Here is a 13,960-nt window from a genome sequence, read left to right on the forward strand (position 1 = left end):
CTTCCCAAGAAATGATCACTGCTAATGGTTTGGACGGTATCTTTTCTGATGTTTTTCCTCCATTTATGTATTGGGGTTAGAGTTGGGAGAGCTGGACTGGTAGAAAGAGAGACAGAGAAAAAGAGAGAGAGCTGCAACTTGCTCTTTCATTTACTATATCCTGAGCATTTTTTCATATCCCTATAAGAAAATGGGCATCATTCTTTTGAAGACCATCTTGCATTCATTTGGATTGTCCTGAAATTCATTTAATCATTTGCCTATTAGCACATTAATGTTATTTCTAGTTTTTTCTTATAAATAATAATACAATGACTATCTTTTCACTATAACCCTAAGCTTGACGTACCCCTTTTCATTTTGAAGACTTGGCAATTTCCTTTTAGAAACATCTAATTTTGGAAATTTTAAAATACATAACAGAAATAGAAATAGAACAATGAGCACATGTACTCATCACCCAGGTGATGGTATCAAATCACACCCCACCCACTCCTTTACCTTTCCCGTTTGTTTTGAAGCCAGTCTCCAACAGTGTATCGTTTTACCCATAAAACAGTATATCTCCAAAAGATAAAGACAAATTTTTAAATATAGTCACAATACTGTTAGCCCATTTTTTAAATTATTACTATTTTTCTGTCCTAACAAAATGTCAATAACCATATCACTTTCAAAAGGATTCCATGAGTGTCATCTGTTATGTACGTACGTCTGTTTACTCTTTAAATCAACTGATTATATAATCAGTTAAGTCATGGAAATATAAATAATATATTATATGTTGATCTAAAGGGTAAGTATAGAGATATGTATATCACAATTGTTTCATACTCAATGTGATTTTAGAATTGAATTTGGCTTTTGCTTTATATATTTCAAAGCTATATTTTATGTTTATAAAACTCATGACTTTTTTATGTCATCTAAATATTTTTGTCATCTAAAATATTATTTCTTGCATTTAGTATTTTTCACCTTAAACTCTATTTTGTCTAACATAATTATGACTCCTACTTTGTTTTATTTGTTGATCTTTTATTCTTTCTTCTGTTTTTAAAGAAATATCTCTTAGTACAAATCTGATTTTTTAACCCAATTCAGAGTTAAAAATGTATATAATTAAGGACATTGATTTTTTATATAATTAAGGACATTGATGTTTTTCTTCTAGTTCCATCATCTTATTTGATGTTCTTTGTTAAACATCCTCATTGCATGTTTTTAAATTTTCCTTTGATGCCTTTAGCTTGATTTGAGTTTCTTTTCCCCTTCTCTCTATTTGGAAATTATACACAATTTTTGTATCATTATTGTAGCTACCTTTAATTTTTCCCAGCTCTTTCTTTCAAATTTTTCACACTTAAGGAAAAGTCAGAATAACATAATAATTACGACACCCTTTACCTAGATTCACCAGTGGTTACGTTTTGTCACATATACTGCATAAATATACATAGGAAGAGATTATTTGGCCTAGCCATTTGAGAGTAACCTACAGATCTCAAGAATGAAGGAGGCAGGTGATAGGTATGACACATCATACCTGACTACTTCAGCCTGTAGCTCCTAACAAGGACATTCTCCTATATAACCACAATACAGTTATCTCGCTCAAAACATGTAACGTTGATAGAATACTGTTATCTAATGTCCATGTTCAAATGTCTCTAATTGTTCCAAAAATATCCTTTTTTTTAGATTTTTGAAAATATAGGATTTAATCAAGTTTCTGTATCATGTTTCTTTAGTCTCCTTTAATCTAAATAGTTCCCTAGCTTTTTAAAAATCTTCCAGGACATTAGTATTTTTGAAGTCTGCAGTTCAGTTGTTTTACGGAATGGCCTTCAGTTTGGCTTTGCCTCATTGTTTTTTTTTTCCATGATTACACTCAGTTCACACATTTTTGGCGAGAAAATAATTTATGTTGCTTTCATCACAGTGTCACAAATTAAAGGCGCATGAGCTCAGCTTGTCCAATTATTGGTGATGTTCAAATTGATCATTTAATTAAATTGGAGTTTGCCAGATTTTCCTATTTTACTGATTTTATTTATTATATTTTATTTCTATTTATTTTATTCCTTTCCCCCTTTTTTTAAAAACTAATTTAGTGTGTGGTGTGACAATTTGAGATCTGTATGAATATCCTGTTTGCCAACAACCTTTCACCCAGTGGTTTTAGCTTTCATTGGTGATCTGTGCCTGAGTAAATATTTATGAAAGTGGCTACTTCTACCACTTCTGAACCTTTCTTCAAAATTCATCTCAGGTATCACATCTTTAGAAAGCTGTCCCTTACTCCTCTCCTCTCATTCTGATATAGATGAGTCTTTTGTGCTCCTATATTAACCTAATATTTTAGCACTTACCTCAGGCTACGTGTTGGTTTACTTGTAAATTTCTCCAAGAACTGATTGACATCCTTTGGTAAATAAGACCTTTGCCTCCCCACCTTCACATTTACTATTAGGTTTGTTCTTTTTAAATGTTTGTTTTAGTATCACTCTATACTCATGGATCCTTTTCTTTTAAGATCAAATTTTTTTACAATCCATTTATAGTCAGTATTTTTTAAAGGTCAAGTTGTCTCAAATTTGGCAAGTTAAAGCCTCATTAAGCTGTCTCCTGAGCCCATCAGTTTTTTTTTTTAGTATTTACTTAATTTCTGACATAAAACGATGTTGCAAGTTTATGTTGTACTTTTCTGGTTCAAAACCTGGATTCAGCCATTTCCTCAAGGAATGCTAGTTCCTTTTAGTGGTGAATGGTATTTAGAAACCAAGATCTAAAGCATGCTCACTGCTACAGTGTCATCATTTCTGGGTTCCTCAGAAGAGACAGCCTTGATATCTTTTAATCATACATTCATACTGATACCCCCAATTTTAATTCAAAACCACAGGATGATTCTTCTCTTTCACTCATTCCATATTAGTATTCTTCTGCCATAGTGAGAATCCTGGTTTCAACAGCTTCAACATTTACTTATTTGCTCAGTCCAGTAATACACACAAATGAGTTTCATGATTACTATACCCATACTATTACCAATAACAAACTTGGTAAGTTATTTTTACCTTCCGAATATACCACCCTGAGCATATGGAGTCCAGTAAAAGTATTTGAGTTGCTTTTTACATTTGGGCCTGTTTTTATTCCATATGGGGTTTTCTCCATATTTGTTTATTTAATTTTATTTTATGAATGCTAACAGTTAGCATGGCTACAATAGCAGAATACACATTCTTTTATGTGCACATGAAATATTCATGAAGATAGACCATTTGCTGTGCTATAAAATAAGCCTTAGCAAGAGTAAAAGAATTGAAATCATACCATATATGTCCTCATCACAGTGGAATTAAATTAGAATTAAATAACATAAAACATATCTGAAAAATTCCTAAATATTTGTAAATTTAAAAACGTGTTTCTAAATACTCCTTAAGTCAAAGCAGAAATTACAAAGGAAATTAGAAAATATTTAGAACTGAATAAAAATGAAAGCATAACATGTAGAATTCTATTAAAACATTGCTAAGAAAGATATGCCTTTAAATACTTTTATTAGGAAAGAAGAAAAGTTGAAACTCAATTAACTATGTTTCCATATTAAGAATCTAAAAAAGGAAATTGAATTAAACCAAAATTTGTAGAAGAAACAAGGAAATAATAAAGAGAGCAGAAATCTGTGAAACAACTTAAAAAAAAAAAAGTAAATCACTAAAACCAAAAGCTGATTAGTTGAAAAAAAGTCATTAGAAGTGATTAACCTCTAGATAGACTATGACAATAGGAGAGATAACACAAATTATGAATTTCAGGAATAGAAGAAGGAACATTAGTACAGATCCTACAGACATTACAAGGATAATAAGGGAATATTACAACTTTATGCCAATGAATTTGACAGCTTAGATGAGATAGACCAATTTCCTGACAGACAAAAATTACCAAAATTGGTACAAAAAGAAACTTGAAATATATGCTAAATAAATTGAATTGTAATTTTAAACATTCCAACACTAAATGCAATGTGGTATCCTGGATTGGGTCCTAAAAGACATTGGTGTGAAGACTGATGATATTTATATAAAATCTGGAGTTTAGTTAGTAGTATTTGATCACTGTTGACTTCTTAGTTTTGACAAATGTGCAATGGATGTTTTACTATTGCAAGTTTTCAATTTTCTTACACTTCAAAATAGAAATTATATTTAAAATCAACAACACAAAGAAAATTCCAGGCCCAGACAGCTTCATTGATGAATTTTATCAAACATTCAAGGAACAAATAATACAAATCCTACATAAACTCTTTTTAAAAATAGAAAAGGAGGGAAGATTTTCCAACTTGATTTATTAAAACAGCATTTCTCTAATACTGAAACCAGAAAAGGACATGGTAAGAAAGCTACAAAACAATATCCTTCATAAATATAGATGAAACAGTTCTTAATAAAATATTAATAGAATACAGAAATATATAAAAAGAATAATACATTATGACCAAGTAAGGCTATCCTAGGATGAATGACTGGTTTAACATTCAATAATCAGATTAACTCACCATATTAATAGAATGAATGAGAAAAACCAGGCATGGTGGCTCACACCTGTAATCCCAGCACTTTGGGAGGCCAAGGTGAGTGGATCATTTGAGATCAGGAGTTTATTTGAGACCGGCCTGACCACCATGGTGAAACACTGCCTCTATTAAAATATAAAAGTTAGCTGGGCATGGTGGTGTGTGCCTGCAGTCCCAGCTACTGGGGAGGCTGAGGCGTGAGAATCATTTGAACCTGGGAGGCGGAGGTTGCAGTGAGCTGAGATCGTGCCTCTGTACTAAGCCTGGGCAACAGAGTGAGACTGTCTCAAAAAAAAAAAAAAAAGAAGAAGAAGAAAAACCATATAATTCAATAATACACATACAAAATATTGACCGAATTCAATACCAAATCATACCAAATTATGATAAAATTTCAGCAAATGAGAAATAAAAAGGAACTTCTTCAACCTGATAAAAATGTCTATGAAAAATATATAGTTAAAAATATTCTTAATGGTGAATACTGAACATTTCCCCCTAAGACTGAGAACAAGACAAGGAATAATACCTGCTCTAACCTCTTCTATTCAACATTGTGCTACAGGTCCTACCCAGTGTAATAAGGCAAGGAAAATGAGGCATAGAGATTGGAAACTAAAAATAAAAACTTATATATGTGTTTTGTTTTTCTAGAACACTGAGCCAAAAGATAGGAAATGATTGAATCTTGGTGTCAGAAAACAAATTTAAAAGAAAAAAGTATTTTACACATTTAGAAGATTTTTAAATGACAAGATCCATTTAAACATGAAGTCAGCAGAGCATTTCCTAGAATGGAATTATTTTATTTTTAGAAGTATTTGCAAAAAGCATGATCATCTATGTAAAAAAAAATCCTAAAATATCTACAGAAAAGCTATAATAATTAATTTTAACATGGTTGTAAGATACAAAAATCAATTTACAAAAACCAATTACCTTTTTAATATATTAGCAACCAACAATTGGTAATTAAAATTTAAAAATACAACATTTAGAATAGAACCCAAATTATGAAGTAGTAAGTGTTAAATTTAACAAGATATGTCATGAGACCTGTATGGTGAAAACTACAAAACATCTTTGAGAGAAATTAAATAAAACCTGAAGAAATGGAGAAATATACCATGTTGATGGATCAGAAAACTTGATATTTTAAGATGTCAGTTTCCCCCCATTAGCCTACAGATTTAATGCAGTCCGTAGTTCAAATTGATTCTAAAAATATACAAATGAAATAGAACTAACATAGGCTAGTTTTAAGACTTTTTACAGAGATGAAGTAGTCAAAACACTTTGATATTGGCAGAAAGATAGACATGCAGATCAATGAAACAGACCAGATAGTTTAGAGATAGACCCACAGATTTATGGTCAATTGTTTTTTGACAAAGTTGCTCAGGTAATTCAATGAGGAAATGACAGTCTTTTCAACATATGGTTCTGGAACAACTGGTGAATTGTGACCCTCACCCCACTCCATGAAAGCAAATATTTAAAAATAGATCTAGACCTAAATGCAAAAGCTAAATTTTAAAAACTTCTAAATGAAAACATAGGAGAAAATATCTGTGACCTTGACCTTTGCAATTTTTGCCTACATAGAACACAAAAAGTACATAAACCATAAAAGGAAAAGATTAATAAATTGAGCGTTATTTTTTAAAAGTAAATAGCTTCTTCAGTTCAATAGTCAGTATTAAGGAAACAAAAAGGCAAGCTGCAGACTGGAAAAAAAATATTCGCAATACTTGTATCTGACAATGGACTTGCATTCAGAATACACAGAGAACTCTTACATTCCAATAATAAGACCAACCATGTTTGTTTGTTTTTGTTTTTGTTTCCTGAGACAGGGTCTCCCTTTCTGTCCCAGGCTGAAGTGCAGTGGCACAAACATGGCACTCAAGCAATCCTTTCTCCTCAGCCTCCTGAGTAGCCGGGACTACAGGTGCACACCCCCACACCTGGCCATTTTAAAAATTTTTTGTAGAGATGGAGTCTCACCATATTGCCCAGGCTGTTCTCAGCCTCCTGGGCTCAAGCAGTCCTGCCTTGGCCTCCCGAAGTGCTGGGATTATAGGCATGAGATACCACATCCTACAAGTTTTTGTTTTTTTAAGCCTAAATATTTTAACACATTTCACAAAAGATAAAATATAAAAGGCCAAAAGGCCCAAATGATTCTGTCATTAATCATCAGAGAAATGCAAAAACTAAAATCACAATGAAATACCCTATGGCACCATAAAAATGGCTAAAATTAAAGACTCACTATACGAATTGTTGACAAGAATGTGGTTTTATACATCGCCAGTGGGAATATAAAATGACACAACCACTTTGGAAGATGGTTTGGCAATTTCATATAAAGTTAACTGACAATTAACATACAATTTAGCCATTTCATCACCCTTTATCCAAGAGAAAGGAAAACATGTCCACACAAAAACTTGTACATTAATGTTTAGGGCAGCAAGCCCAAACCAAAGACTACCCAAATGTCCATCAACAGATGACAGGATTAACAAAGTGGAGACTATCCCCAGGATGGCATAATACACAGCCGTAGATGAAGATGCATTACGGATAGTGCCACTGTATGCATGGTTCTCACGAAGTTATTCTGAGTGAAAGAAGCCAAACTCAAAGGAGTACATACTTTATTATTACATTATATGAAGCTTTAGAAAAGACAAATCTAATCTTTATGGATAGAAAGCACATCAGTATTTGCCTGTGGTTGTGTGTGGGACCTGGATTGATCATACTGGGGCAAAAGGTAGCTTTTGAGGGTGATAAAAATACTGTATATTTTCACTGTGGTGGTGGTGGTGGTGGTGGTTACTCAGATGTATAAACTTAGCAAAAGCTCATCAAGATGTACTTTGTGAATTTTATCACATCAATGAAGATGATTGTTAAAAATGGGCATGTTTGAAATTTCAACACCATTTAAATGGGTGCAATTGAAGTCTCATTCTCTTCCCTATTACTTGTAATCTGTTCCCACTAACTCCTGTAGGTACCCAATTTCATTAGTTTCTTGATTGTTTTTTTCTCTGTTTGTTTTTGATGGAAGTATATGTGCATAGATACATATTGTTCCAGATACTTCACAAATTAAACATAGCATACTATGCATAAATTTTTGAAACTTGCTATTTTCTTTTTTATATTTAAATCAACCCATTTACCATTTTTAATTTATTTTACTGTGTATATTTAAGTGTACAACAAGTTTTGATATACAGAGCAAAATGGTTACTATAATCAGACAAATTTACATATCCATCACCTTCCGTAGTTACTTCTCTTTAGTATGTGTGTGGTAAAAGCACCCTACTCTCTTAGCAAAATTTCAGTATACATTATTCAAGATAGTCTTCATGTCATCCATAGTTATTTAGGCTTATGCATTCTACCTAAGTGAAAATTTCCACCCTTTGACGTACTCCTGCCTGTTTCCTCCCCTCCTCATCCCTAGTAACCACCATTGTTTTATTTTCTTTTCCTATTTATTTGACTTTTTTTGTTTTTTTGTTTTTGTTTTTGTTTTTGTTTGAGACGGAGTCTCGCTCTGTCACCCAGGCTGGAGTGCAATGGCCTGATCTCGGCTCACTGCAACCTCCACCTCCCGGGTTCAAGCAATTCTCCTGCCTCAGCCTCCTGAATAGCTGGGATTATAGGCACCCGCCATCATGTCCAGCTAATTTTTGTATTTTTGTAGAGACAGGGCTTCACCAGGATTTATTTTTTTAAATAACTTTTGTTTCACTTCAGAAGAGGGTAAGGAAGAGAAGTAAAATCCAACTCATTTTTTCAATATATGAAAGAATTACTTAGCCCCTACTGTATATAAATCATGGCTGTTGGAACTAATAGACAGATGCCTCCCAGGGTGCCCCCTGGCTAAGCACTGAGCAAGACCTCATGTAGTCTCATTGTTCAGATGAAGTTCTAATAACTCAGTGTCTGAATCTCAGCTTTGCAGGTTTAATTTCTCTCATCTTGTCAGTAGACTCGTGTAGAAATCCTAAAGCTGATGTATTCACTTAGAGCACAGTAGCCCACCTCTTCACTGATTTTACTCTTAAAAAAAAATAATTGCATGAAATCTGTAAAGAAGGCCAGGTGCCATGGCTCATGCCTATAATCCCAGCACTTTGGGAGGCCAAGGCAGGAGGATTGCTTGAGCCCAGGAGTTCAAGACCAATCTGAGCAACATAGTGAGCCCCTCTCTCCATTAAATTAAAAAATCAAAAATAAAAGAGAAAAAAATGTATAAACAGAACTCTAATTATGAGAACTAAAACACATTTTTCATTAAATTTTGCATACATGTGTAAAGTACTACAATTAAAAATGAATTTAAAAAAAAATTTAGAGTCACCAAATTAAATACAGACTATCCAAAATGTTGCTTGAATAAAATAAATAAATGTTACAAATCTAGAATATTCTGGTTGGCCTAGCCAGTGACTTCTTTCTCTCATTAGGCAGGTGATCATGGAAAGCAATATTATAATCACAGAGTTGTTTGGTAAGCCTCAAAACAGAGCAAGAAGAGATAGTTGAATGATGTTAATGATAGTTGTTTACGGAGTTAGAGACTCATCTGCCAATTCGTATGCCGGTAGTTGTATCTTTAGTAAAGGTTTATACTTGCTAAGACGACCATAGCTTTCCCATCAGTAGAGCTCTGCCAGCCATAGAGAGTACAGCACGAATACTGCAAATTTGTTGTCTACCTGACCCCCATATTTTGGTGTTATCTTACAGCTGCATCCTGCTATACAATTGCCATAGCTTTACCTAACAAAAGTGACAGAACCAACTCTGGAATCTCAAGCTAGAGAGGCCACTCTACTCCTTAACCCCACCTTATCCAGTGTTCCATCTCATTTCGGATCTATGGGCATCTTGAGGACTTCTAGGGCTGGGTTACCCACAGACAGTAAACAGATGGTGCTGAGCAAAACCTTATAGCATGGATGTGCATCACTCCCGTTGGGCAGGCAGTGAACAAGTGGAGTTCTAGATGCAGACAGTAAAGTCCTCTTGGGCTCCAGTAACCAGAAGTTCCCACTAGAGTTGAGGCCAGTCAGTTCCCCTACCCCACCTTTTGAGGTTCTTCACTAGCACTACTTCTTCACTAGCACTACTGACTTGGCCTTCCAGACTTTATTTGTAGGAAATTAGCAGCAATTTCCTGCAATTTATAAATAAGACGCCTTATAAGGAAAAAAAAAAAAAAAACCATGATTTCCCATTCTTTTTTTTTATATATGTATTGCTTAGAGGGTTGAAATAACCATAAACTTAAATCTGGAATATTTAAGACTTGGTATTGGGTAAACACAGCAGGACTCCCTTTGCAATTTCCATTGGAGAATTTGTGCTCTAAGAATGAGCAGAGCAGAATTAACACTGAGTCCCTCTGCCACCCCTCCAACAAGTCTCCATACCCAGTGAGGTCAGATCTGTCCATTTTGTTCTCCCAACTTTCCCCTAAGAATTCAAAATAACAATATTAGCAAAGTTAACATATCTATAGCACTCACTGTATGTTGTCCACTGTTCTAACAGCTTTGTACAGAACTGTACCTCTAATAAAGAATGCATGTGTCTTTTGCAGTTGTGAAGATGACCTCTCCGAGGACAGAGAGGAGCTTCTGCATGGGATTTCAGAGCTGGACATCAGCAACTCGGATTGTTTCCCATCCCAGCTGCTAGTGCATGGGGCTTTAGCCTTTCCTCTAGGGTTAGATTCCTACCATGGCTGTGTTATAGCGGCTGCCCGCTATGGCCGGGGCCGGGTGGTTGTGACTGGCCATAAGGTATTATTCACTGTTGGTAAACTGGGCCCCTTTCTGCTCAATGCCGTCCGCTGGCTGGATGGGGGCCGCAGAGGCAAGATCGTGGTGCAGACAGAGCTGAGAACCCTGAGTGGCCTCCTCGCAGTGGGGGGCATAGACACCAGCATCGAGCCCAATCTGACCAGTGATGCAAGTGTCTATTGCTTTGAACCCGTGAGCGAAGTGGGGGTCAAAGAACTGCAGGAGTTTGTAGCAGAGGGTGGCGGGCTGTTTGTTGGAGCCCAAGCCTGGTGGTGGGCCTTCAAGAACCCCGGAGTGTCCCCTTTGGCTCGATTCCCAGGAAACCTCCTCCTCAACCCCTTTGGCATCAGCATTACAAGCCAAAGCCTCAATCCAGGGCCCTTTCGTACTCCTAAAGCAGGGATAAGGACCTATCACTTCCGCTCCACCTTGGCCGAGTTCCAGGTTATAATGGGCAGGAAGAGAGGAAATGTGGAAAAGGGCTGGTTGGCAAAGCTGGGACCAGATGGTGCAGCTTTCCTGCAGATTCCCGCAGAAGAGATCCCTGCCTACATGTCTGTGCATCGACTCCTGAGGAAGCTGCTAAGTCGATACCGGCTCCCAGTAGCAACCCGAGAGAACCCTGTTATCAATGACTGCTGCCGGGGTGCTATGCTTTCCCTGGCCACAGGGCTGGCCCACTCCGGAAGTGACCTCTCTCTGTTAGTCCCAGAAATTGAAGATATGTACAGCAGCACCTATCTGCGCCCCTCAGAATCTCCTATCACCGTCGAGGTCAACTGCACCAATCCAGGTGAGGAACAAGGGTTGGGAGCTCAGTATTACGGGAATGGAGGAATGGGGACAGGCTGACGTCAGCAGTCCATTTCAGGGACCTGATCACGTCCAGAGGGTGGTCTCCACTTTTTACCATGAACTTTGAAGAAGATAAGGGTTGGGATTTTAAGTACTGTTTGGAAGAGTTGAGTCGGGGCAGCATGAAGGGGAAGATATGTGCTTATGAGGGGTCTCTGGTGACGCTGGGTGGAGATGGCATCATGGAGGAGGGATAAAGTCTGCCTACCCCTCCTGCTTTTGGCAGGCACCAGATATTGCTGGATGAGTACTGGGCTCTACATACCTGGAAGGCAAATTATAGAAGTCTCACTGCCTGAAGCTGCTGCCTCTGCCGACCTGAAGGTAAGGCCATGCCCCACCTCACCATGTGACATGCAACCCAAAGGCTTTTCCTAGCACAGTCAGTATCTTATTTGATTCTCACAAAGCCCTGTTGGTAATACAGAGCAGGTGATTTTACCCTTGTTTTAAGGATGAAGTAACTAAGGTGCAGAAAAGCTGATTGATTGATTGATTGATTGAAATGTATAGAGCTAATACAAATAAGTGCCCAGGACTCATACCTAACTAATTTCTGGCTCTTAAGTTTTGTGCTTTTGACTTACATCCTAGAGTAGGGAATAAGAGATATGAAATGGAAGGTAACCTCGCACAGAGTAGGCATTCAGTAAATCTGAGTTCACTGTTCATCTCCATATCCATTCCCATGGTAGCACAAGGTCTTTCTGACTTTGGCTTCTTCCCCGTGACACCCAAGACCATTCCTCAATTGCCCAGTTCACCTTCCCTCTGTCAGTTTCACGTAGAGATACACCCCATTTGCAAAATGAGCTTGCTGTCCTTCCCTATCCCCCTTGAGGGTCACTGTGATGGTTAGCATCTATTCTGTGCCTGTGCCTATCCTGGAACTTGGTGAGCAGAAACCCAGGGAAAAGAATCCTAGGACTCTGCCAAGTACCTGCCCAGGAAGAGAGCTTGGAGAAAGGGGAGAAACTGAATCAACCCTCCACTATCTTAGCCAGATTACACCGCCTCCCACTGGGCCCTCTCTCTGATCAGCAAAAGGCAGGGTTCCCTCTGGCCCATTCCAAATGCCGGAATCACCACCATGAGATAGGCGACCGAGTGTTCTATTTATTAGCAACACCAGAGGACTGGGCATGGGAGTCAGCCCTCCTCAGAATTGGCCTTATAGGTTACACCTGGCACTCCTCACATTAATATCTATCTAACATGACCCATTATGGAGCTGTTTGAATGCCTTGGGAAAATATTTATACATTCTTCAGTCCATATGCCCCAAGGAATGCTACAGTTTCGCGGGGGTATCACACATGGTTCATCAGTGGTGGGAAGGCTGGGCTCGCGTGGGGTCATGGCTGAATGACCCATCCTGAGTCCCTTGCTGGGCTCTCTTCTTCCACCCATTCGTGTCCCATGGTGACTCTGTGGGGGGAATCTCTCTGCTCCAGATACAAATTGGCTGCCACACAGATGACCTGACCAGGGCCAGCAAGCTTTTCCGAGGCCCACTCGTAATTAACCGGTGCTGCTTGGACAAACCCACAAAATCGATCACGTGCCTCTGGGGTGGACTCCTCTATATAATTGTGCCTCAGAACAGCAAACTGGGTTCTGTGCCCATCACCGTGAAGGGGGCTGTGCATGCTCCATACTACAAGCTGGGTGAGTGGAAGCCCTGGGTGCTCCCGAGGGAAGGGGAAGAACTGGGATGACTCCAGAGAGCGTGGGAGTCCAGGAGGTGACTAGAGCCTGTTTGACGCACAAGGAGAGAGACACGGACTAATACAGGAAGGAGGGTCAGCTTCCTTAGATTCGGCTTTGGGGTTGTACAGATAAAGACCAAACCACATCCTTGGGGACTTCGTAGAAAAAGCATAGAGAAAAGGGATATGGCCTCAGCAAACTAATGCAGGAACAGAAAACCAAACATGACGTGTTCTCACTTACAAGTGGGAGCTGAACAATGAGAACACATGGACACAGGGAGGGTAACAACACACATTGGGGCCTGTCAGTGGGGTGGGTAGCGGGGCAGATGGAGGGAAAGCATCAGGATAAATAGCTAATGCATGCTGGGCTTAATACCTAGGTGATGGGTTGATAGGTGCAGCAAACCACCATCACACACTTTTACCTATGGAACAAACCTGCATGTCCTGCACACTTATCCCGGAACTTTAAATTAATTTTTTTCAAAAAGAGGAGGGATGTGGCAGTTGATGATTTTGGTGTTCTCTTCCTGGAGTCCAAGCTGTATGTTGTAATTTGTGGGATTTGGGAAAGGATTTCAAGCTCCATGATCTCTCTTCCTAGGGGAGACCACCCTGGAGGAGTGGAAGAGGCGTATCCAGGAGAATCCAGGGCCCTGGGGAGAGCTGGCCACGGACAACATCATTCTGACCGTGCCGACCGCAAATCTTCGTACTCTGGAGAACCCTGAGCCGCTGCTCCGCCTCTGGGACGAGGTGATGCAGGCTGTGGCGCGACTGGGAGCTGAGCCCTTCCCTTTGCGCCTGCCTCAGAGGATTGTTGCCGACGTGCAGATCTCAGTGGGTGGGTGCTCCAAGCAAACCCTCTGTGCATGCTGCCTCCGAGCGCCTTCCTGTGCTTCATCAGCCATGCAGTAGGCAGCCATTAGGGGAAATATATTTTGCTAGCAAGACATATA

General features: G+C 38.5%; 1 protein-coding gene across 9 annotated transcripts in view; it reads left to right on the forward strand.

Moving 5' to 3' along the window:
• Window positions 1–13,960, forward strand: part of TCAF1 (TRPM8 channel associated factor 1) — a 50,777-nt gene that overhangs the window by 28,294 nt on the left and 8,523 nt on the right. For all 9 annotated transcript variants that reach the window (XM_031665059.1, XM_003896772.4, XM_003896773.4 and 6 more), the window contains 4 exons: window positions 10,230–11,224; window positions 11,513–11,610; window positions 12,741–12,954; window positions 13,606–13,845. In XM_031665059.1, the coding sequence (XP_031520919.1) occupies window positions 10,230–11,224; window positions 11,513–11,610; window positions 12,741–12,954; window positions 13,606–13,845 (1,547 nt within the window). The remainder of the gene's footprint in view (window positions 1–10,229; window positions 11,225–11,512; window positions 11,611–12,740; window positions 12,955–13,605; window positions 13,846–13,960) is intronic.

Source organism: Papio anubis, chromosome 4 (assembly GCF_008728515.1).
Source record: "Papio anubis isolate 15944 chromosome 4, Panubis1.0, whole genome shotgun sequence".
Lineage (NCBI taxonomy): Eukaryota > Metazoa > Chordata > Mammalia > Primates > Cercopithecidae > Papio > Papio anubis.